At 42.7% G+C, this 21,787-nt stretch overlaps 1 protein-coding gene across 4 annotated transcripts in view; it reads right to left on the bottom strand.

The window, feature by feature from the left end:
* EXOC2 (exocyst complex component 2) overlaps positions 1-21,787 on the bottom strand; it is a 163,031-nt gene that overhangs the window by 62,669 nt on the left and 78,575 nt on the right. For all 4 annotated transcript variants that reach the window (XM_028479273.2, XM_007101139.4, XM_028479271.2 and 1 more), the window contains exons 12-13: positions 10,669-10,794; positions 5,382-5,506 (exon numbers count right to left, since the gene is read on the bottom strand). In XM_028479273.2, the coding sequence (XP_028335074.1) occupies positions 5,382-5,506; positions 10,669-10,794 (251 nt within the window). The remainder of the gene's footprint in view (positions 1-5,381; positions 5,507-10,668; positions 10,795-21,787) is intronic.

Below are 21,787 nucleotides of genomic sequence, written 5' to 3'. Positions count from 1 at the left end.
TCCAACAAGAAGCTACTCATCTCCCTAACAGCTCTAAGTACAAGTCTCATAAACCAACCCAAGTATTAAACTGAAGCCGCTTCTCTGTGGGTGAGCTGCACATGCCGTTGCCCTCCACAGTTCTCCGCAGTTAAGCCCACAGGCACTCAGCCCACGATGCCGCCCCAGCACCCCTTCCCGGGCGGAAAGGCGGGCGCAGAAATGAGAGGAGCAGAGCTATGGACAAGCGTCCGGACGCCCTCGGACCCCCTGCTCTGCTCCTCCCGAGAGTTTTCGTGGATGTGAGCATTAACGCTGGCATTTTATTTTAAAAAATTACACATCACTGCTCTTCTTCCAGGGGCTTTACAGTCTAATTTAGGAGAGAATATATTCTAGAATTGATTGTTATCTGTTTACTGATAGCCATGTTTTCCTCTGATTTCTCTTTCTCCTTAATGTGTAGACGACCACTTCACACTGATTAAAAGAGAAATCTGTTCCACTGGATTTCAGTTAACTTTTTATTACCCAATTTTCTAACAACTAAATATTACTATACAGAATGTCCTAGCAGGGCAAACTTAGGGAACTTTCCAAAGGAAGAAGTAATCACAAAATGGTACGATGTAAAAGAAAATTCAGATACTTCACCAACATAATGTAAAAGTTACCCTTTAAAGGTAAAATACTGGTGTATTTGGTTAAGAGAACTTTCTAGTTAGGAGCAACTGCATTACAAATAATTATGATACTGACACCAAGGTAATTTTAAAATACTTCAAGGTATGCTATTTCTATTTAAGGTATAAGCTAGAGAAACAGTGTGGAGAGTCGGTCTACAGGACCAACACCACTGACTGGAAGGAGTAAGACAAGGATAAGGATCGCTGACGTCTTCAACAAAGTATCAGACACCCTGACAGAAGGGGCCAGCACACACAGACACACACACCTCTTCCGGAGCTAATTTACACTTATTGTGCAGCTTTTATCATTTTTTTCTTCGCAGAGATGCGCTTTTAAAAGAATTTAAGTTTAGTTTTTAAAAAAACTAAACCCCAAATTCACAGTAATAATTCAATAAGCAAATTTCTAAGTTCACTGGCCAAGAACCATCAAAATTCTTTGTATACCAGGATTTACAGAAATTGACGCTTTTTAGGACAAATGAGAAGTAACTGAAGCGTTTTAGAGCTGCAGTGAGGCGTGACCAGAGGGGCTCATGTCGGAGTTTGACCAGCTACAAAGACGAGAGACACAGGGTGAGGTGTGGGGAAAGGGGTGGCGTCCCCCGCCCTCCGCAGGTGGGACACTCTCCCCAACCACCACGTGTCCTTTGGGGGTTTTATGGAGGCTTCATCGAGTAGACACGATTGATTAGATCACCAGCCACTGGTCACTGAACTCAGCCTCCAGCCCTTCTCCCAGAGGTCTGGGGGTGGGACTGAAAGCTCCTACCCTCTAAACACAGGGTTGGTCCTCCAGACAACTAGCCCCCATCCTCAGGTGGGAGACACTCATTATGACAACAAAAGGCATCTTTTACCACTCCTCACTTAGGAAGTCACAATATCAAGAGTGAGCAAGATCAAATATATATTTCTTATTATAAATCACAAGATCACCGTTCCAAATTTACATCTCCAGCCCAAATCTTTCCTCTGAGGTCCAAATTTGAATTTCAGGTTGCCTACTTGGTGTCCGCCGCGGAAGGCCTGGGCAGAACAAGGTGAAACGGTGGTGCTTCTAGGTCTGGAGTTTGCTGGCCTCCAGCTGGGAACTGCAGGGTCTCCAGCGTGCTGATTGCGGACTTTGGGGCTTGCTACCCTCCACAGTCACACGAGCCAACTCCTTAGAGTAAAGCTCATTCTCTTTATATACACGGTTGGAAACAGAGCCAACACCCTGAGCCCTGGCTCACTGTGCTGTGGAGGACGGATGGGAAGGGCCTCTGGAAGAAGGTGTCATCTGTCCCCGGGAAGGGTCAACCCATACAAACCTGCAAGTGTCAGACGGGGTCTTTTCTGGTTGTATCTGCCATAGTACCTAATGCTGAATTTTTAATTTATACAATGGTCTTGTTCAATGGGAAGATTATTTCACAGTCCTTTGTTCTGTGAAATATTTTTGAATCAAAAGAGTGAAAATCAATTGTTTAAAAAACATCACACCAAAAAGTAGGTTAAACTTTGCCAGAACAATTCTGCCCACCAAACAGGTGCTAATGCACGCGTGATGACACCTACTGGACAGAATAACTGTTTAAACATCGAGGGCCTGTCTTCAAACACAAAAGAAGTGGAGAGGGTAGGGGAACTACCTGTAAGGCATACCTCTTGCAATTGTTAAAAAAATTGTTACTTATTGTTTTAATCCGATGAAGAGCTGAACATCTCCAACATGCTGAATTATGTACACTCTGCCCTACTTTTAAAAGAAAATTTAATTTTGGAACAGAAAGTACATTTTAATTTATATACTATGAGTTATGCAATTTTTTAAAATGCTGCTTCCTAAAGTTTAAAAATTATTTGGATACTTTAAGAGTTTTCACCTCAAAATACACTATATTTAAAATATATCTAAACGTAAAATCTTAACCTACTATTAACCATTTTGCTAGCTAAAAACCTTAACTCTTTCCTGCACACACAGACCAAAACTACTTTGTGGTAAGACCAACGGCCAGATCGCACTGTTCTGATTCACATGTTACTTCACATGGCCCCGACTGGTCTGAAGAACTGTTTGTTAAACTGTTGGAAACTCCATCTAAATCTTTCAACAGATAAACTCGAAATAAAACAAAACAGTTTTACGAGAAAAAATAAGAAATTCCAAGTAAATTGTGTTTCAATATTAGAGAGCTTTCTTGTATGAGACTGAAACCCTGGAACTCCTCGCAATATTAATTTAATTAAATCTCTGGATCTCACTCAGGACATGATGGCACCCTTTCCTAACTCCTCCATTCCTTCCACTGTCCTCTGGTGTCTTTCTGGCTTTTCAATAGAGGGTCACTTAGTTTCAGAACGTGCCCAAATCTGTAGAGTGAATTACACTTAATAATTATTACCATAAACTTTAAAGAAAAGTTTATGAGTATAAACAGTTAGAAATTCCACAGGCACAGCCAACTCGGCACAACTGGTCACAATGATTTTCCAGTGCTGTGACTCCCGAGCTCGTTTATTCCTCATCTGCAACCAAACACTTCATTTAGACGTTTACCCAACTAGGTATAACCTGTGAGAAGGAAAATACCTTCCCTTTTCACTAAATCATCTCAGATCAAAAAACCCTAAAAAGATGCAAGATGAGGCAACTACCGTCCACGTGTGGGGGCCACCTCCAGACACTACTCCAGCTGGAAGGAAAACACTCGGCTGGAAACAAAACTAGGTTGCCAGCCGTTTCCTGGGTTCTGCTCCCTCAGATGTGAGAACCCGCCTAGGCAACATTCAGCACGTCTCTGTTCTACATCAGTCCCGCACTTCTCACCGCTACTAAATTTTGTTCATGAAACACCTACTGTGTGCCAGGCCAATGACACTTCAAATACTGGCATAAATATTTACTCCAAATAATAAGAGCAAATTCTTATTTATCTCCCCGACACTGTTATAAGCACTTCACTTAATATTGACTCATCTAGTTCCCAAACCACCCCCTGGAAGCAGGCTGAGAAGTAGCAGTGCCCGCCCCAGGTCACAGCCCGTCAGCAACACACACTGGGGTGCTCTACCCTGACCCGGCGCTCTGCGAGAGGCGCTGTGAGCACAGCTGCCCAGGATGCCACGGAAGCACCTCTCCTTTCCAGTCTCACAAGAGCTCTGCTTCAGAGGGAGCAGGTAGAGGAGGAGGGGCAGCACGGCAGGAGGGGTGGTTGTCGACAAGCCCGCCGCAGCAAAAGGCAAGAATCCCAAACCTTCCCCACCACAGAGGCCGCCACTCTCATCCAGCTGCCATGAACAAAAATGCGGGCTGATCGGGCACGTCTGAAAGCACAACGCTGAGAAAACTTTCTTCAGGACACCTGAAGGCACTCTCCTCTTCAGGCAGCAATGAAGGCCAGCCAAACTCAACACGTATGTTATGGAAGACTGACTTTCTCTGTACAGTTAACTTTTCAACAGAGCTTTTGTATAATAATCAGGTAATATACAAAATGGACACGAAAGAGTTGTGAGGTATGTTATTTATTGCTATAATATTTGAATGTGTCAGTAACTGATACACTGCTGAAATTAATGGAAGAAAAAACTACGGGGATAATTCATGCTTAAGAGATAGGTTTTTCTGCATGAAGGAGTCTGTTTTCTGCATGCATTATTGTTTTTCCGTTTTTCGTGTACTAAGCAAATTTTATGGTTTAGATAACTAACCTTTCATTTAAACAAACATCTAGGGATCTACCACGTTAAAAGGAAAAGAGACAGTGGCAAACGTCTTTAATAGTGGCATGAGCATATATCCATGGTCAAAGGAGACTGGATGGATCCTGGAGGACCAAGACACCCACCACCTTCTGTCAAACTGCAGAGGTGTCCTTGGTGTAAAACAGCAAAAGCAGTTTTGTGCTGGCAAGTACACTAACCCCAGGAAGACCCTGCCTCTCCCAGCTTCCCCAGGGCCGTGAAGAGTCTCCTCGGAGATAGGAAACCAGGGCTGTCTTCTCCTGAGCCACCAGAGCTCCAGGCAAAGGGCCTCAGAGTCTATATTCTGGGACCTGGAGGCCTGCCGTGGGCACTTGACACAAGACAACTGAGTGACGAGTCCGAATCTGTGTGCTACACACAGAAGTCAAGAGTCATTACTTTACGCTCGTGATTTCTGTGCTCCGATTATACATGATTAGGACACTAAGTACACGTGCAACTTGTGAGAATGTAAAGACTTAAACAACTTCTCCAGGCTGATCACACAGGGGCCAGAAAACAGGATCTTTAAGTTCCTTCCCACTAGGAAGTTCCCTCTCACTTGAGACCCATATGCAAGATGCAAGCAAACATTTGATCCTTGTTGTATCACCTGTTCATCATCAATTGCACGACAGTTTCATCCACCACCTGGCCTGACTGGCATTATACTCAATTCAGATTCTTTTATTCTTTAAGCCACTGTTGCCCTGCACTCACCCCTGCCTTCTGAGAGAGACCCTCACTATTCTCCTTTACAGTCAAGGACACTGACTCCCAGAAGAGTTGAGTAACTTGTTCAAGGCCATACAGCTATTAAGTGTTAGGGCTTTACAGCATTTTCTACTAACCTGAAAACATCTGACAATACTTAGAGGCTTCAGGCTTCTGAGGCTTTAAAAAAGTCACTTCAAAATCTAAAATTTTTAAGACTAGAAATCCACGACTTAGCTACAACCAGAGTCAAATCTGTACACATACCTCACTGAAAAGGCTTCCGTTAACATATGAAATCCAGAGTTTCCAGAAGTTGGGCAGCTGACTTAAAACAAGCTTGGTCAATTTTTCAACAAAGGCCACCCGGTGGGGAGTTTGGTGTCTCCATGCTAAAGAGGAAAAGCATAAAACACTATTAACATCCTTTTGAATCAAGACTAAAAGTGTGTTTGAACATACTGCTGCTCCCCCACCTAAAAACGTGTCCCATGCTGTCCCACGTGGGCTGCAGAGCTTTAACCTGCTGATAGACCAGTGTTTCCTTCCCCACCAACTACCAGCGCCTGTGGCGGCACAGTGAGCAGAGGGGCCTGCTTGCTCAGCGGGGCGGGGTGGGGGGGGCAGGTGGGGAGTGGAGGCAGGACAGGAGAGCCTCACAGAGGAGGGGCTTCGGCTTTCCAACCCTGTTGTCTTCAGGCTGCTGTATTTCTCTTCAAAAAGCCATGCCACAGGCTACCCCATGGCCAGTAACTAACTCGAGGCTCATATTAACCTGTTAGAAATGCACTATGCACCCTACATGGTGGAAACTCAGTAAGGAATCAAATTATCATGAAGGAACATATCCAAGCACAATCATGTAATTAAAAACTCCTCCCATAGCAAATAAATTTAACAGAAAGTAAAAACACCGAAGCCTCTTGGATTACACATCGTTTAACGCAGTTATTGTAGAAAGTGGGAAACAAGGTCTGACAGATCTCTTGTGGGAAGAATAAGTTTGAGGGAATAAAGGTGAATGTATTAGGTCTGCGAGCACCAACCATTTCCCAATCCCGCCCCCCTTTATCACCTACAGACCAACTCAACACGGACCGACACGAGCTGCCTTCCAAAGGTGGCAGTAGCAGACCCGGCGTGGCCACAGCTCCGGTGTCACGGGCCAAGGACAAGGCAGGAGACAGGACAAGATCTAAAACCTGAAGCTTTAGAAGACCCACCTCATACGGGTGCAAGCAGACTCTTACACGGGATCGTCCCCAAAATTAATATCAAAAGACTAATTTTTTGAAAATTAGTTTCAAAAGATCCATGCTCCTGCAGCCAAACTGACCTCCGGTTTGCATCCCCTGCTGGGAGAGCTCATCGGGCTCCCGAGCTCACAGATCCTCGGCCGGGTCTGCGGGGAACACGTGAAAGTGACCCAAGCTGACGAGTCCCCCTTGGTCTGAAGTTGCGACACCCAGGCGCTCTGCGTGCACACACGTCCCGCACACACACCACCTGCTCCCAAGAGCAGTCAGCACGGAGGATGCCTCCACCCCAAGGGAAAGAGGGAACACTGCCTTCTCACCACTTTAAAAGAAATCTTTTTAAAAGCCACAAAATAAATAAATAGGAAGTAAACTCAGCTTCTCTCTTGTTGAATCCATTAATTAGTAAGTATTCTGGGCTTCCCTGGTGGCGCAGTGGTTAAGAATCTGCCTGCCAGTGCAGGGGACACAGGTTCGAGCCCTGGTCCAGGAAGATCCCACATGCCGCAAAGCAACTAAGCCCGTGCGCCACAGCTACTGACCCTGCGCTCTAGAGCCTGTGAGCCACAACTGCTGAGCCCGCGAGCCACAGCTACTGAAGCCCATGCACCTAGAACCTGTGCTCCACAGCAAGAGAAGCCACCGCAATGAGAAGCCCGTGCACTGCAACGAAGAGTAGCCCCCGCTCGCCGCAACTAGAGAAAGCCAGCATGCAGCAATGAAGACCCAAGGCAGACAAAAACAAATAAATAAATGTATATAAACAAAGAAAAAAAATTAACAAGTATTCTATGTGAAATGATTTCATGATGGGAAAAGTATCTGGACAAGTATAAATAAAAACATAAACCAATTCGAAAAGGCTTCCAAAAAGATTCTGGATTCCATTGGTTGAATCTTTCTATAGCAGATAAACTGATAAAATGATTTTGTCTGAATTCCCCTTGGGATGGAGTGTCCCCGCCAGAGGTGCACACTGGCTGAGGGCCGTGTTACCGAGGGGCTGGCACTCAGGCACCAGGGCTCTCGGAAAACACACGGGCTCCTGCAGCCTCCTGCCCGGCGACAGGGAACAATTCTGAGGGTCACGTGTTTTTGATCTTTTTAAAACCAGCAGATTCTTTACACCCACGTGTGTATGTGTGTACTGAGAGCCCTTTTCCCTTGTTCCTTCTAAGCCTACTATATCCAAATTCTGATCATTATAACTAAAAAATGATTTTGGATTTTCTTTTCTTATTGATAAATTCCCACGTGCTCTATCACCGAAAGACTAACTTTAAGAGTTATCTCCTAAGACTGATGAAAAGAGCTCAGGGAATATGGCAGGAGTATCTAATTTGTCTCAATAGAAGTCATAACGTAGGCTTTTTTTGATCACAAGATCAAGAATGAGCTTCCTCAACTTTATTCACAGCTATTGTTTACTGCAAGCAATCCCTCATAATGTTCCAATTTCAAGTAATAACTGGAGAAATTAAAGCTGACTTACTTTGCTTTCACTTCTAGCCATGCTGGAGTAACAAGGGCTGGATTTAACCTCTGGTCATGAACAACTAGAAAACTGTGGGGTGGGGGTGTGTGTGGGGGGGGGATATCTAAACAAGCATTTCATAGGTAGCACAGGACTGTGATCCCTAAGGGAAGGGGAAGGGAACAGGTGGGGAGCCCACAACTGCTCTGGATTTCTGCCTGCCATTTCTAGACAAGAGAGGTTAAGGGAGGAGGAACTGAAGCAAAGCTCAGTGGGCTGAGTTGGAAAGATGGCGTTCAGGGCAGTGGGGGAGAGTGGACGATACAGGGAAGAGTTCTGGAAAGGAGGGAGGAACTACGCGGGAAAAAAGCTCCAAGAATCCACATAAGAGTCTTCCTAAGTCATGCTCGTGCCCAGTGAACTTCACAGCCAGGCAAAGAGCAGCCAGGGAGGAGTAAGGCCAAGGGTTCCCAGGAATCACACGGGGGAGGGAGCAGTCCTCTTGAGTGGCCCCAGGCCATTCAGGAGTGGCCTCAAGTCTCCCTAGAAGGCAGGCTACTGCTCCAGCAACTAACCACAGGCCTTGGATGAATCAAACTTATTTGCAAGTAACTGTTAAAACAAAGTCTCACACTCTTTAAAGGAAGAGAACAAAACCCAGACACTCAACACTGAACATTCCCAGTGTCTGAGAAACAATGAAACACGATCAACCAGGCTAAAAGGCAGGGGAAGGAAAATCAGAACCAGAAACCAGGGAGAAAACTAGTCAAGAGTAACAGAGCCACAAATGACAGAGAGAGAATTAACCCATAAGGACAATGTTCAAGTAAAGGAAAACATGAAATAATGAGGAAAGAAAGGGAAGATATTTAAAAGAACCAAATGGAACTTCTAGAGATGAAAAAGTACATGAAACTCTTGGCTTAGACGCTGAAGATAAAAGATCAGAGAAGTTGAAGGCATACCAATTAACTCTACAGGGGAGCACAGAGTGGAGAAACTGAGGTGGCGAACAGATCCTCAGTGATCTACGGGATAATCCACTGGCTTAACATACATGCAGTTGGGATTCCAGAAAAGGAAGCAGAGCAGAAAGATATCTGACAAAATGATAGCCAAAAATTTTGCAAATTTGATAAAATAGATGCAAGAAGCTTGACAAACCCCAGGCAGGATAAATCTGAACTGTTCAAGCTGATGTAATTCATTACAGTCAGCCTCAAGTATAATTTCTAACTGTTTTAAGCCTGTTAGCTTGTCAACTGGTGGTAGTGAATCACATAAGGGCAAGGAAGGGGTGCGGAAAGGGTTTTCACAGATCATGTGTCATCCTACTCATTAAAGAAAGGAAGTATATTTTTGAAACTCAGGTGGGCTGCACTTCAGGGTCAGGCCCTGGCTATGTCTGCTTAGAGGGCTGCACGGTACCACAATGTACAGAATCAAACAGTTCTGCTCTTTCTGGTGTTTATTCTAGTGTTTGGTGGGCTGGGCGGAGAAGGGGAACAGGACAAGAAGAAGCCACACTGACAGTTATGGAATCCCTTCATTTAGTGCAAATGTATCATTTGACTTTAGTGCTTATGATGGACACTCATTCATATTATTAATAAAACTTTAGAAAAAAAATCTCTACTCCAGTACTTAGAAGAATAATATGAAATACTTTGAAATAATCTTTAGAGGTATTTGAACTTAATAAGAAGGTATTTCTATTACCTTATTTGCATTTCTTATATCTACTATTGAGGTTATAAGTAACCAGTGACTAATAGCATCTAATTGGTACACAAACGCATTATAACCAACATGTTTTGTATCTCATATAGGTAAACAAACAAAAGATAAATGTCAACCTCAGGAAGAAATGTAACACAGTTACAATTTGAGATGCCTTATCATAGAAAAAATGATTAGTAACTAATTTATGATTAATAAACAAACAACTCTTTTCAAACCAAATTTTTAAATTCATTAAAAAGGTGTCTACTATTTTTCTGTACTGACTACAGAGATTCACTTTTGTTGCAATCTTCGTCCTAAAGACGTTCTCAGAGAATTTTTTCTGTGGCATATTTAAAAAAATTCAACCACAGAAATGTGTTGAATAACACTGACCTGTGCCCAGTGATTTATTCAAAAAAAATCAAATGGCATTTCTTTTTCTTTCTCTTTTTTTCTTTTTTTGCAGTACGCGGGCCTCTCACTGCTGTGGCCCCTCCCGTTGCGGAGCTTCTGTACTGACTACAGAGATTCACTTTTGTTGCAATCTTCGTCCTAAAGACGTTCTCAGAGAATTTTTTCTGTGGCATATTTAAAAAAATTCAACCACAGAAATGTGTTGAATAACACTGACCTGTGCCCAGTGATTTATTCAAAAAAAATCAAATGGCATTTCTTTTTCTTTCTCTTTTTTTCTTTTTTTGCAGTACGCGGGCCTCTCACTGCTGTGGCCTCTCCCATTGCGGAGCACAGGCTCCGGACGCGCAGGCGCAGCGGCCACGGCTCACGGGCCCAGCGGCTCCGCGGCACGTGGGATCCTCCCGGACCGGGGCACGAACCCGCGTCCCCTGCATCGGCAGGCGGACTCTCAACCACTGCGCCACCAGGGAAGCCCTAAATGGCATTTCTTTAATGTACAATGTAAAATTCATTTTAATTATCTAAATTTAATTACTGGGTAGTTGCTTAAGTAGAAGGGATGATGCCTGGTAATACTCAGCAGCAGTAACACAGGTAATTATGGAATTTTCCAAGAGAAAAACGTTGGCTATCACACGAGCACAAATTTAAAAGATAAAAGTGGGAGGGAGACACTCACCGTCATCTCGACCAGGCTGAAAGCTGCTACCCCTCTTCAGAGACGCCGTCTGGCCTACATGACCGGGCACGGAGGCACGCAGGTCGCCGTCCAGGTCCAGAGTGGCGCTGTGAAGGCCCGGTGGCCCTGGAAGAGAGAGGCAGCGTTTCCATGGACTCGTGGAGCTTACTAAGTGATTTAATGGACCCCTTCTCTGAGAGATTTCTTGCTCAACCGTTCCATTCTTTTTTTTAAAGAAGACATCTACTAAAGTAAAACCAGAAATATTTTCTCTAAATAGCTTTTAAAAGTCACTCCCACCATACAGATCTGGAGGATTAACCCTATTACTCTGGCTTAATACAGACATGTAACTTACGTATCATTTCAGAATGAACGTTCAGCAAAACGGAGGGGAGGGGGTTCCATAAACATAAAAATCAGGATGAAAAAATCATTTTTTGAAAAGCAGCTTGGCACTTGGAAAGGAAGGTACAGGGTTTAGTGGAGCAGACTTAACAGCATAAATCTTTGACCTCCCCTATAATCCCACTCCCCAAATACCACGGCCCCTTTCTTTGCGGTGTGCGGTGTGATTCCTTATTTCTATTCCTGCTGCCAGCCACCTCGCTAGGGCCCTTTTCACCCCGCACTGTTAATATTCTAGAAGCCTAACACTTCGTTAGACAATGTCAACATTCTCTTTATTGTCCTGGATTAATACCACTAAAATACTGCTATCTTGATTCTCTTCTCAGAAGTCTTCCAGAAAACCCTCAGAATTCCAACCCAAATTATCTAAGCACCAGGAAACACTTTTTCTAAGACGGTTCTCCAGAGCCACCAGGAATGGAATCCCGCGATGCGTTGCTAATCCCGTTAAGGAGAGGCTGGCGTTATGGGCAGAGTTCGCCTCGTCAGCCTGCAGAGGTGCCATAACCAGCACTCTGAGCTCTGCGGCTGAGCGTTCAAAGACCTCCCAAACAAGCTGAATTCAATAAACATTTACAGGGTGTTCACGGTGCAGAGGACACTATGACAATGCATCTTTCGTTTTCCTGCCTCACTTCCTACCCTTTTCATCCTCCTCCCCATCCTGTTAAACACAAGTCGCCTCCTGCTGTCCCAGCTCAAAGTGCTGTCTACTTTCCCTGCCCTCCGACTGCAGTGAGAATGAACACCCATTTCACTGACTCAACATTCTGCCTCCTGCTGTTCATTAACAGTTCCAATCAGAACTCTCGGGGATACGGATCAATACTACGTCTCTGTCCACAGCTGCATCTTCTGCATATCATTCCTTCAATATACACTGAGTGACTGATACTAAATTATTCAGTAAGAATGCTCTTCCTTGTTTTATAACTTAACAGAATATGAAAAGCTTATAGATTTGTTTCCAAGGGCAAAAGATGAAACCCATTTATAAAATAACGATCTTATGCCAATGATAGTGTCAGTAATTCAGTAGCATCAAACAAATCTTTACTGAGCCCTCCCGTGTGCCAGGAATCGCAGGCCCCTGGGATACAGTGGTGGGTAACAGGTAAAGGCCTGTCTTCAAGGTGTTTACATCCTGGCAGTGGAGGCAGAAAATCAAGACATAAGTGAATACAATATAAGCAAAGAGTCTGCTTTCATGGCTCCTCCCATCATGAGCCACTCAACATGATACTGTATGTGCTATCTCCCCGCCTCCTCACAGATTCTACCAGGCAGGTTTTACAGAAATACAAACCAAGTCATTTGAACGGATATTTTCAGTGGAACGGCATTTTATTAAATACCTACGATGTTTCAGCCACTATGCTAAATGCTTTATTTACACGCACTTCTACTTTGGAACACATTAAATCTAGGATAAGAAGACTTGTAGAATTCAATACTTTAAAATAGCAAGACAAATGACAGAGTAAGAAAACACAAACATGAAGAAATAATATTTTTTATAATTGATTTTTTTCCCACCTCAAAGAGGAATTTGTGTGGAAGCTTTGAAGATTTATGACATTTTCCTCTGAAGTTTATATAGTCACCACTGTTATTAATTGTAGAATGCAAGAAATTAATATCAAAATATCAATTTTCTGATATACTTTAAAAGGAAATGTAGGGACTTCCCTGGCGGCGCAGTGGTTGGGAATCTGCCTGCCAATGCAGGGGACACGAGTTCCAGCCCTGGTCTGGGAGGATCCCACATGCCACGGAGCAACTAAGCCTGTGGCCACAGCTACTGAGCCCACATGCCACAGCTACTTGAAGCCCATGCACCTAGAGCCAGCGCTCCACAACAAAGAGAAGCCCACGCACCGCAATGAAGAGTAGCCCCCACTCGCCACAGCTAGAGAAAGCCCGCGCGCAGCAACAAAGACCCAACGCAGCCAAAAACAAATTAATAAATTTATATAAAAAAAGGAAATGTAAAAAGCCCAAACTTGGCACCACATTAAATATTTATATATAATGTGTAATTTATGTAAACATGTATATTGAAAGGTGCAAGAAGAGAATGCTTTAATTCAAAACGTTATAAGTTACTACCCTTGAAGGTTTCAGGACTATAAATTTTTGATTAAGAAGGAAAACACCTCCTAGTTTCCTAAATACACACTGTATACCATTCCTGCAAAAAAAAATACAATGATCATTAAGTAGATCCTCAGAAAAAGTTTTTCCCCGTAACTGGTGTGTTTACAGCATTAATTTAAATGGATGATATTAAGCCCTGTATAGTTTAATTTAAATAAACCTTGAATTCTGAAACTGTTAAAAGACAGATTTATTTTTCCCTTTAATGACAGAAACTATTAAGAACATGCGTTCCTTCTATTATAAACCGTATCATCATTTTCTACGATATCAGGAAAAGAAAGCTTACCAAGAACTAATTTCTTATTTGGAAGTGTCTGTCGAATAGCAGCAAGGACAGCACAGTAGCAGGGCGAGGACGGCCGCCAGACGCTGGGGACAGACATGCCCGTGGGCGTGCTGGGCCGAGGGTCCGGCAGGCGGTGCCCTGCGTAGCCCAGGGAGCAGCCCCGCAGTGGGGAGCCCGGGCCTGAGCCCAGAACTCGCTCTCCTCTAACAGTCTGCTCCTTTCTCTGGTCAGAAAGTCTTGCAATGAGTAATCTTATGGGGAATTAGGAGGATTGTCCTTTGAGGAGAAAATTAACGAAAACATTTAAAATCACAGTTGTCAGAAATTATTTACTATCAAGTGTCAAAAAAATAGAATAAAAAAACTTTGAGGATTCTGACACTCCTTTGAAACTTAAATTACATGACGATACTTATACCCCACAAAATTATTACAAATATGAAGTGCTTCTGATGATAAACAAACATTATTATAAAAGAAAGAAAAAGATGAAAAAAAGTTTCTGTAACATAAAATCAGCCCAAGGTTTTAAAATATAAGAAATCTGTTTATTTTCTCTTGACTGTTTTACCTCACAATATGATAGCAGTATCTCTTGATATGTTTAAGAGAAATATGCTATATAAAATATACGGTTATAAATGAGAGTAACTAGGAAGTTTCATAATATCATGCTCTGATTTATGTGCAGACCATACACAACTGAAAATTATGTTACTTAGTATATTTTCCCTGAAAACACTAAGTTATCTGCCCCGATATCCACCTAAGGATGGTGTTCAACACATATATACACAGGACTTCGGTTTTTCATTAGAAGCTTAGTTTGCACTAAGACGTTCTTCAGGTGACAGAGCCTAAAGTTTTTGTAAAATTGTGTTTGACTTTGTCTTTTTCAAACTTAAAACTGCATTAATGAGTTATGAGAGACCACTTGTTTTCTTGAGAGTAGATTTTCTCCAGAAATGAACTGTTCCTATGACTTTATCCCAGACGAAAGTTTTTATCAAATAGGATCACAGCCCAGCGTTCCTTCATTTGTGCCCACGCTGACAACTGCCCCCATCCCAGGGACCCCCGGCTCTGCGGCAGGAGTCACAGGCGGCATATGCTTCTTCACCTGTAAAAATCAGGGCTGAACTACACAAGCCTTAGTGTCTTTTTCAGCTCTGAAATTCTATGATACAAAATCTGAATTTGAAACTTTGAACCACCACTGAGAACAAAACGGCAAATACGCTTATTCTGCTCCCTGGAATAGTTTAGGACAATTGAGGACAATGATTAGCAGTGTTATTTAAATGTATAAACAGTCTGCCTCTACACAGAGAGCAAATGTGAGCATTAAGTCGTAAAAGGACATTTCATCAAGAAAATATTAAAGGCGACAAAAACAGTAACAGGGAAAATGTCACTAGGATTTCAGACTTGCTATTGTGGACTGTACAGCTTGGCTATTTTAGAGGCACCAAGCAGAGTAACCAATACACACCCTCAAATGACAGTGTGCTGATAAGATCAAGATTATTTGGCTGCAATCTGTCCAAGTTGTCTGAGGAACAGCTACGGGGAAAGACTGCTCTCCTGACAAATAGTACAGTATTTCCAGTCCTAAAATTCTATATGGTGTTTGTAGGGGGAAAAAAAAAAAGGATACTAAAAAAATTCTAAAACTAAATCATCCTAGGGTATAGCTGTATCTTCTAAATTCCATGAACTAGTATTTGAGTTTTTACCAATACATCAAAGAAAACATATACATCTTATCTACAGATGCTTGGAAGAAGCATCTTGGAAGAAAAACTCTTTTAAACACTTAAAATTTAAAAAAAAATGACTAAGCTTCTTAATTACTGACACGATAGAAGAAACGTTCACATGTTGAGGTGTGGGGAAGACATTCTGGCTTATACACGAGTTAACTTGAATTTTATACTAAGTAGAACAGCCTGTTTGTGGCTGTTCAATCAAACATACATTGTACGTCTGCTTTAATTATTACAGAAAAGGGCACAGGGACCAGAAGTCAAGAATGTCCACGCTAAAAATACAGATGAAATGCCTGTCTCCCTGGGCCACCAGTGCTGGTCCTCCTTGAATGGTGAGACTCCCTTCCTAGGTGCCAAGGCCACACTGACTCGCTGTGTACACGCTGGTCTGTATCCCTGACATGTTTGATGTTCTTTGCTCTGACAAGATATAAAACTGTGCTGAAAACCATGCTTCTCTGGAACAGTTCCTCAGAGTTATCTGAGAGGCTGTCTTCTGGGATACACTCCTCAGTTTGGCTCAAATAAAACTCTTTTCTATCAAACAAAATTCTTTTCCCATTACAGATCGTTTGTTTTCATTGACACACTCGAGTCAACATTCTGTTTCTCTGGTTAAATAAAGCTTCTAAAACATGCTACCAGCATTCCCAAAAGGAACTATTTTTCTAATTGTGAGTATGCAGGAGAAATTTAACAGATTACAAATAAATATAAAATTAGAAAAACCACCTTTGAAATACTATATAAACAAAACAGAAATTTACTTTTAATAAGAGAAAAACAGAAAATTTGTTTTCAGAAGTTGCAGAAGTTCAGAACACTAACAATCCTAGCCGCTTCACCAAAAGAGTAAAAGTGGCAGTACAGAAATCAAGTTTAAAGTGTATTACTTTTCTAAAAGAAAAACTATTTATCTTTCACAATTTGCTATCAACGAGTTGAAAGATCTGCTATTTTTTTCCAACTATGAGATTTTTACCAGATAAAACGTCTTCAGCTTTATGCGAACGAACTTAAGAGATATGGCAAGATTTTCTGCAAAGCTCAAAAAAACTTAAGGGTTTACCTTAAAACTCTGAGTCCAACAAAAAAACTGATAATGGCTTTAGGAAGATTTGTAAGAAATGCTTATTATACCAAGGATTCCATATCACACATCAGCCAAATCCTTTCAACTCCAGCTAGCTGGGTGCACTCTCCCTTCTTTCTTTCTTTCTTCCTTCCTTCCTTCCTGTCTCTCCTTTTATGGATTGATTGATTGATTGATTGATTGCAGTACGCGGGCCTCTCACTGTTGTGGCCTCTCCCGCACAGGCTCCGGACGCGCAGGCTCAGCGGCCATGGCTCACGGGCCCAGCCGCTCCGCGGCATGTGGGATCTTCCCGGACCGGGGCACGAACCCGTGTCCCCTGCATCGGCAGGTGGACTCTCAACCACTGCGCCACCAGGGAAGCCCAACTCTCCCTTCTTTAAATGCAGTGGTCAGTATGTGTTTACCAGACTCCCTGAGACACAAAGGGCAGGAGAGGCTTTTCTGCGGAGGGGGAGGCCTGCAGATGTGGGCCAGGTGATACATCTGCCATGTGTACTCGGCCCCCGGCCTCCCGCCCAGCTTTCTCCCAGCCCACGTGGTGCGGGGAGCCCTGGTCTACAGCCAACTCTCCAGGCAGCCCACTTCCTCAGCCCGAAACACCTCCAAACACACTTTCCTGTGCACAGCAGGCCCATCCTGAGCAGCAGCCCGACCACCCGCTGCCGCTTGCTGACCGAGCTCGGGGCCAGGAGCCTCCGCAGACACAGGCCGGCTGGAGTCCTGTCAAGCACAGCACACACAAGGGTCGGTGCCTGGGATGCGGCGGGTGCAGCAAGGCAGCTACCAACCTCCAGGAATGAGACTGTGCCCACAGATAAGAACGTTCTTTTTGATCTGATGCTTCTATACATACATTTAAAGTTCCTACGGGGCACTTCCTCAATTTAAAGGGGATCGTTTAATCCAAATTAAACCAAGGAAGGCGTATTTAACAGGCCGCATAACCTCACTCCACTTCTTAGGGCTGCGGGCCGAGTTCTGAACTGTATTCCAACATCGTTCGGAACAAAAGCTGAAAGGAAGAGACGTATTTTAAAAGCAAGACTACAGGTGTGAACCTTGAAGAAGCACTTCTCAACTAACATCGGCTATATAAGCAAGAACCATACATCGTAACAAGCTTGTTAGCTGAATAACCAAAACCAAATTATTTATGCTTTTATTTAAGTACGACCCTTTTCTGCAGTTATGCACAGATTTAAGTAGAGAACACCTACTTAGACTGTATAAGCAATAGAATTATTACAAAAAAGACAACAGGAGACATAAAATATCTGTACCCCTGAATATTCTGAAATTACCAGGCAATGCTAGCAATTCAAGGTGTGCGGAGCGTTTACTGTCAAAGCCGTTTTCTCTTAAGGCTGGAGGTGCATCTCCCCGCAGACAGACAGTGAGCCAAGCAGAAAAGACCCAGCGCTGGGACGTCACGCGCAGAGGTCCTCCTGACAGAAGCCCTGCTGCCCTGTCTGACCTGACACAGACAGACGCCGCCACCAGGTGACCAGAACCGAGCACAAAACGAGGCAAGTCTCACTCCTCCGCCCACACCCAACAGCCGGGGAAGCACTGACAGGACCTGCGAATGAACGCTGTGCTATTCGAACAGTAAATCAAATGTTCAAGTGCTACTTTACAGACTTTCAAAAAACTGTTTAAATTACTAGTATTAACTGCTAGTCCTCATTTTAATTTGGAAGCTAAATTTGTCTTTTCAAATTAGATTAAAAAACAAATTTACAATCACGTAAAATCCTGCTAAGCTGTCAGGTAATTAAAACTGCTTATGTAAACTTACACTGTGTACAAACAACAGCGACAATTTCTAACAGGGTGCACTGTGAATCTAGTTCATGGCACACTGAGTATCACCTAGGTTTCCTCTCTTTCTGAGAAAAAGGACAAAAGGGAAAGGAAAACCAGACCACCACTTTGCTGGAGAGAAGATTTTTGCTATTACAGTCATAAACTGGTACTTTTCTTCTATTCCTCTCTCCTGAACCCACCTTCTTCTGTATATCCTTTATGGCTTACGAATCTCAAAGTAAGTGAATAAAATCCCACTACGAGTATTTAGAAGCACTGCCTCTTCTAAAGCCCACTGAAGCAACAGAGAGCAGGCAGAGAGCACAATTCACATGGGGAGGACTCAGTCCCAGGGACGGGAAGGTGGAGACCAAACCAGGGTCGCCGACCTGTACTTGCAGGAGCTGTGCCTTTTCTTCTTTTTAAATCAACGTCTATCATTCTGGGTTCACGCTGGTATAATAAACATTCAGGAGAGAAACTACTTTTTAAATCTCCAAAAAATAAACTTTATAAAAGAAACTTCCTAATGTACAACCTCACGATAACAATTTTAAAATAAAAAATTATAAATTTTCTTAGATATAAAATATATGTATAAACGTTTACTGCCTTTTTTTTTTTTTTTTGTGGCATACGGGCCTCCCTCTGCTGTGGCCTCTCCCGTTGCGGAGCACAGGCTCCGGACGCGCAGGCCCAGCGGCCATGGCTCACGGGCCCAGCCGCTCCGCGGCATGTGGGATCCTCCCAGACCGGGGCGCGAACCCGGTTCCCCTGCATCGGCAGGCGGACGCGCAACCACTGCGCCACCAGGGAAGCCCCTGTTTACTGCCTTTTTAAACATAGAAACATTTTTGTAGTTACGTAGAAGAGCTGACGAATCTGCTGCCAGTTTCCTAATGGAGGCTTGCAACCTAATCTGGTGCCCAGGAGCTACCTGATGCCTAACTGTGGAAATACTAGAATTATATTTATTAACCCCACTGATTATCTACATAAAGGTCACATCTGTATTTTTTAAATATCAAGAAAAAATATAGTTTAGTTATACTAAATTCATGAAACTGTACAAAAATTTAAAATGTAATTTATGCATGTATTTGATGAGCTTGAATTGAAAAATATAGCCTTTTAATATTGTAAGACCACTGGATAAACAAACATTTTTATTTCAGCAAGTAATTAATAATCTGCTGTTTGAAATAATTAAAGGAGTAGATAATTAGCCTCTATTCTTAATATTTTTCCTCTATAATAGATCCGTACTGTGATGGTTCAGAATAAACCTTTCAGGTGTGACATATCACCTCTAAGTTTTCAAAGAGAACCTGAGCCACATATAAATGTATTTCCTTCTGTTGTGTGACTGTTTGAAAGAATCTATGGCTTCTATTCTAAATGCGCCATTTGCCTCTGTTCTAATATGTCCTCTGGGAAGTCCTAGTGGTGCAGACAGCAGAAAGTAGAGATAACTGCTCTGGATGCTTCTCCCTGGAGTTACCACATATAGTCAGCATATATTTTAAATGAGTTTAGAGTTAAACTCATTTTCAGAACAAAGGAAAAAACACACCTTTGAAGGCTACCTTTAAAAATCCTGTTTGAGAAATGTCCGTAGGGGGTTAAACCAAAGGCTTTTCCTGACAGGAAACCTGAAGATTTAGTCTAATTTTGGCCCTATTTCACAGAAACTTTAAGAGACAAATGACACTTCTTATAAGGCGGTAAAAGTTTTGGAAGAGAAGCTGTACAGTTGACTAGCTCAGGCTGGAAGAAAACAGACCCTTCCATAGGTGTTTATGCTTTCAAGATGAATTTTGTTTTTAATGTTGATCTTTATTCTTGTTTTTTTCCCTCCTATTTGTCTCCCCTTAGGAAAACCGAAAGATCACATTTGGGCTACAGAGGCAGGCCACGGAAGAGGAGAGAGGAATTCGCGGATACCTGGCAGGGTGTGCTGAGGCGTAATGGTCATCTCCTGTCTGTGTCCTGGTGGGCACCACCTTGGGGCACCATCTACCAGGTTCGTATGCATTATTATTACAAAAACTGGAATCCAGAGAAGGCTCCAATGCAGTGTTTATAAAAATATCAACCCTATGACCTACCTCTGCTGACCAATGAATGCTTCGTATACAGAAGAATGTAACCTGGACAAATGTGGCTTTTTTATGTAGGACTGCTGTCTCTGAAAATCTATCGCCATCTTGGCTCATGAACTTTTCTTGAAGACCACAAGACTAAATACAATTAACATTTTAACCCAAAGCACCATGTAAAGACTTAAAAACAAAAAACTTGTATGTTCATTAGGTTTCTTAAACTCACGCACAAAAACCAGCTTTATTTACAAAGACCCAAAGAAGTCTTTTCCTGTCTGAAATATTTACAGTCTATCTTTTTAAAATTGTATTTCACTTCACAAGACTGGGTTAACCAATCAGTTACAAGCATTTCTCTGGTGTTAAAAGTCCAAGTACAGGTGTTACAAATAGAAGAACTTACAATTCATTCCTTAGATTTAGAATGCAATGAGCTTTCATTCTGAAAACAGGTTCTGGAGAAGACCTGAATGAAAGCAAGGCAGCTTCACAAAAAGGCACTGCCACCATCGTGCCATCGGTTCACCACGTTCAGAAACGCACTCGATGAAACATGAGCTTCAACCACAGAACACAGAGAGGTCTGTGGAACCACCGTGCAGGACACAGAGAAGCTGGGCTGTCTGTCACCTGGCTTCTCTGAGGCAGCTTTCTCACTTGCAAAACAGATCCAAGTCATGTACCAAACCAGACAACTTCCCAGGTTTCTTCCAGACCCAAAAGGTTGTGATTACGAGAGGATGGCCAACAGAAAGTCCAAACGATATTTAGGAGACTTGCCCTCATACTGACTTCATTTCTATTACACCTAACTTGGACGCTCATAAATATCAATTAGGAGTCTATCGGGAACAATCGGGTGTAGATTACATGAAAGAAAAATTGTACTTATTCCCAGCAAACTTATAATTAAGGCCAATATCTTACATAAACACACCCACACATGCACATGCCTATGCTATATAATTACATTACCTGTATACGGGTAGGCAAGTGCACAGTAAAGAGCTAACGTGTCCAGTGACATATACACACTCTGATGACAACAACCAGGAAGGCATCTAGGTGCCGATTGGCCAAAGTGGACTCTATGTCACTAACGGCTAATTCTTCCAGGAAACACAAGTTCTGTCTCCATCTGTGTCACTTCTCGTATCATCTGCCTTTGCACTGGCTATCGATTAAAAAGCCACATTAAGTACATAGTATCCGTGTACTTAAAAAGATACTGGAGGTATTAAACTGCTCTTGAATTTGACAATTACCTGAATACTTGATATTAAGAACCCACACTTCAGGTAGTGATAATAGTATTTTAGTTACAGTTTTCACAAAGCATCTTTACCTTTGAAAATTACATACTGAAATAATTATGGATGAAATGATGTGACCTGCTTCAAAAATAATTCAGGGTGAGGGAGGCAGTGTAGATAAAACGAGACTGGCTGTGAGGGGGGTAACTGTCGAAACTGGGCAGGTACACGGGAGG

The sequence above is a fragment of the Physeter macrocephalus genome, chromosome 18 (genome assembly GCF_002837175.3).
Source record: "Physeter macrocephalus isolate SW-GA chromosome 18, ASM283717v5, whole genome shotgun sequence".
NCBI classification, from domain to species: Eukaryota; Metazoa; Chordata; class Mammalia; order Artiodactyla; family Physeteridae; genus Physeter; species Physeter macrocephalus.
Note: the sequence above shows the minus strand (reverse complement) of the source record. Positions and strands in the feature narration are given on the sequence as shown.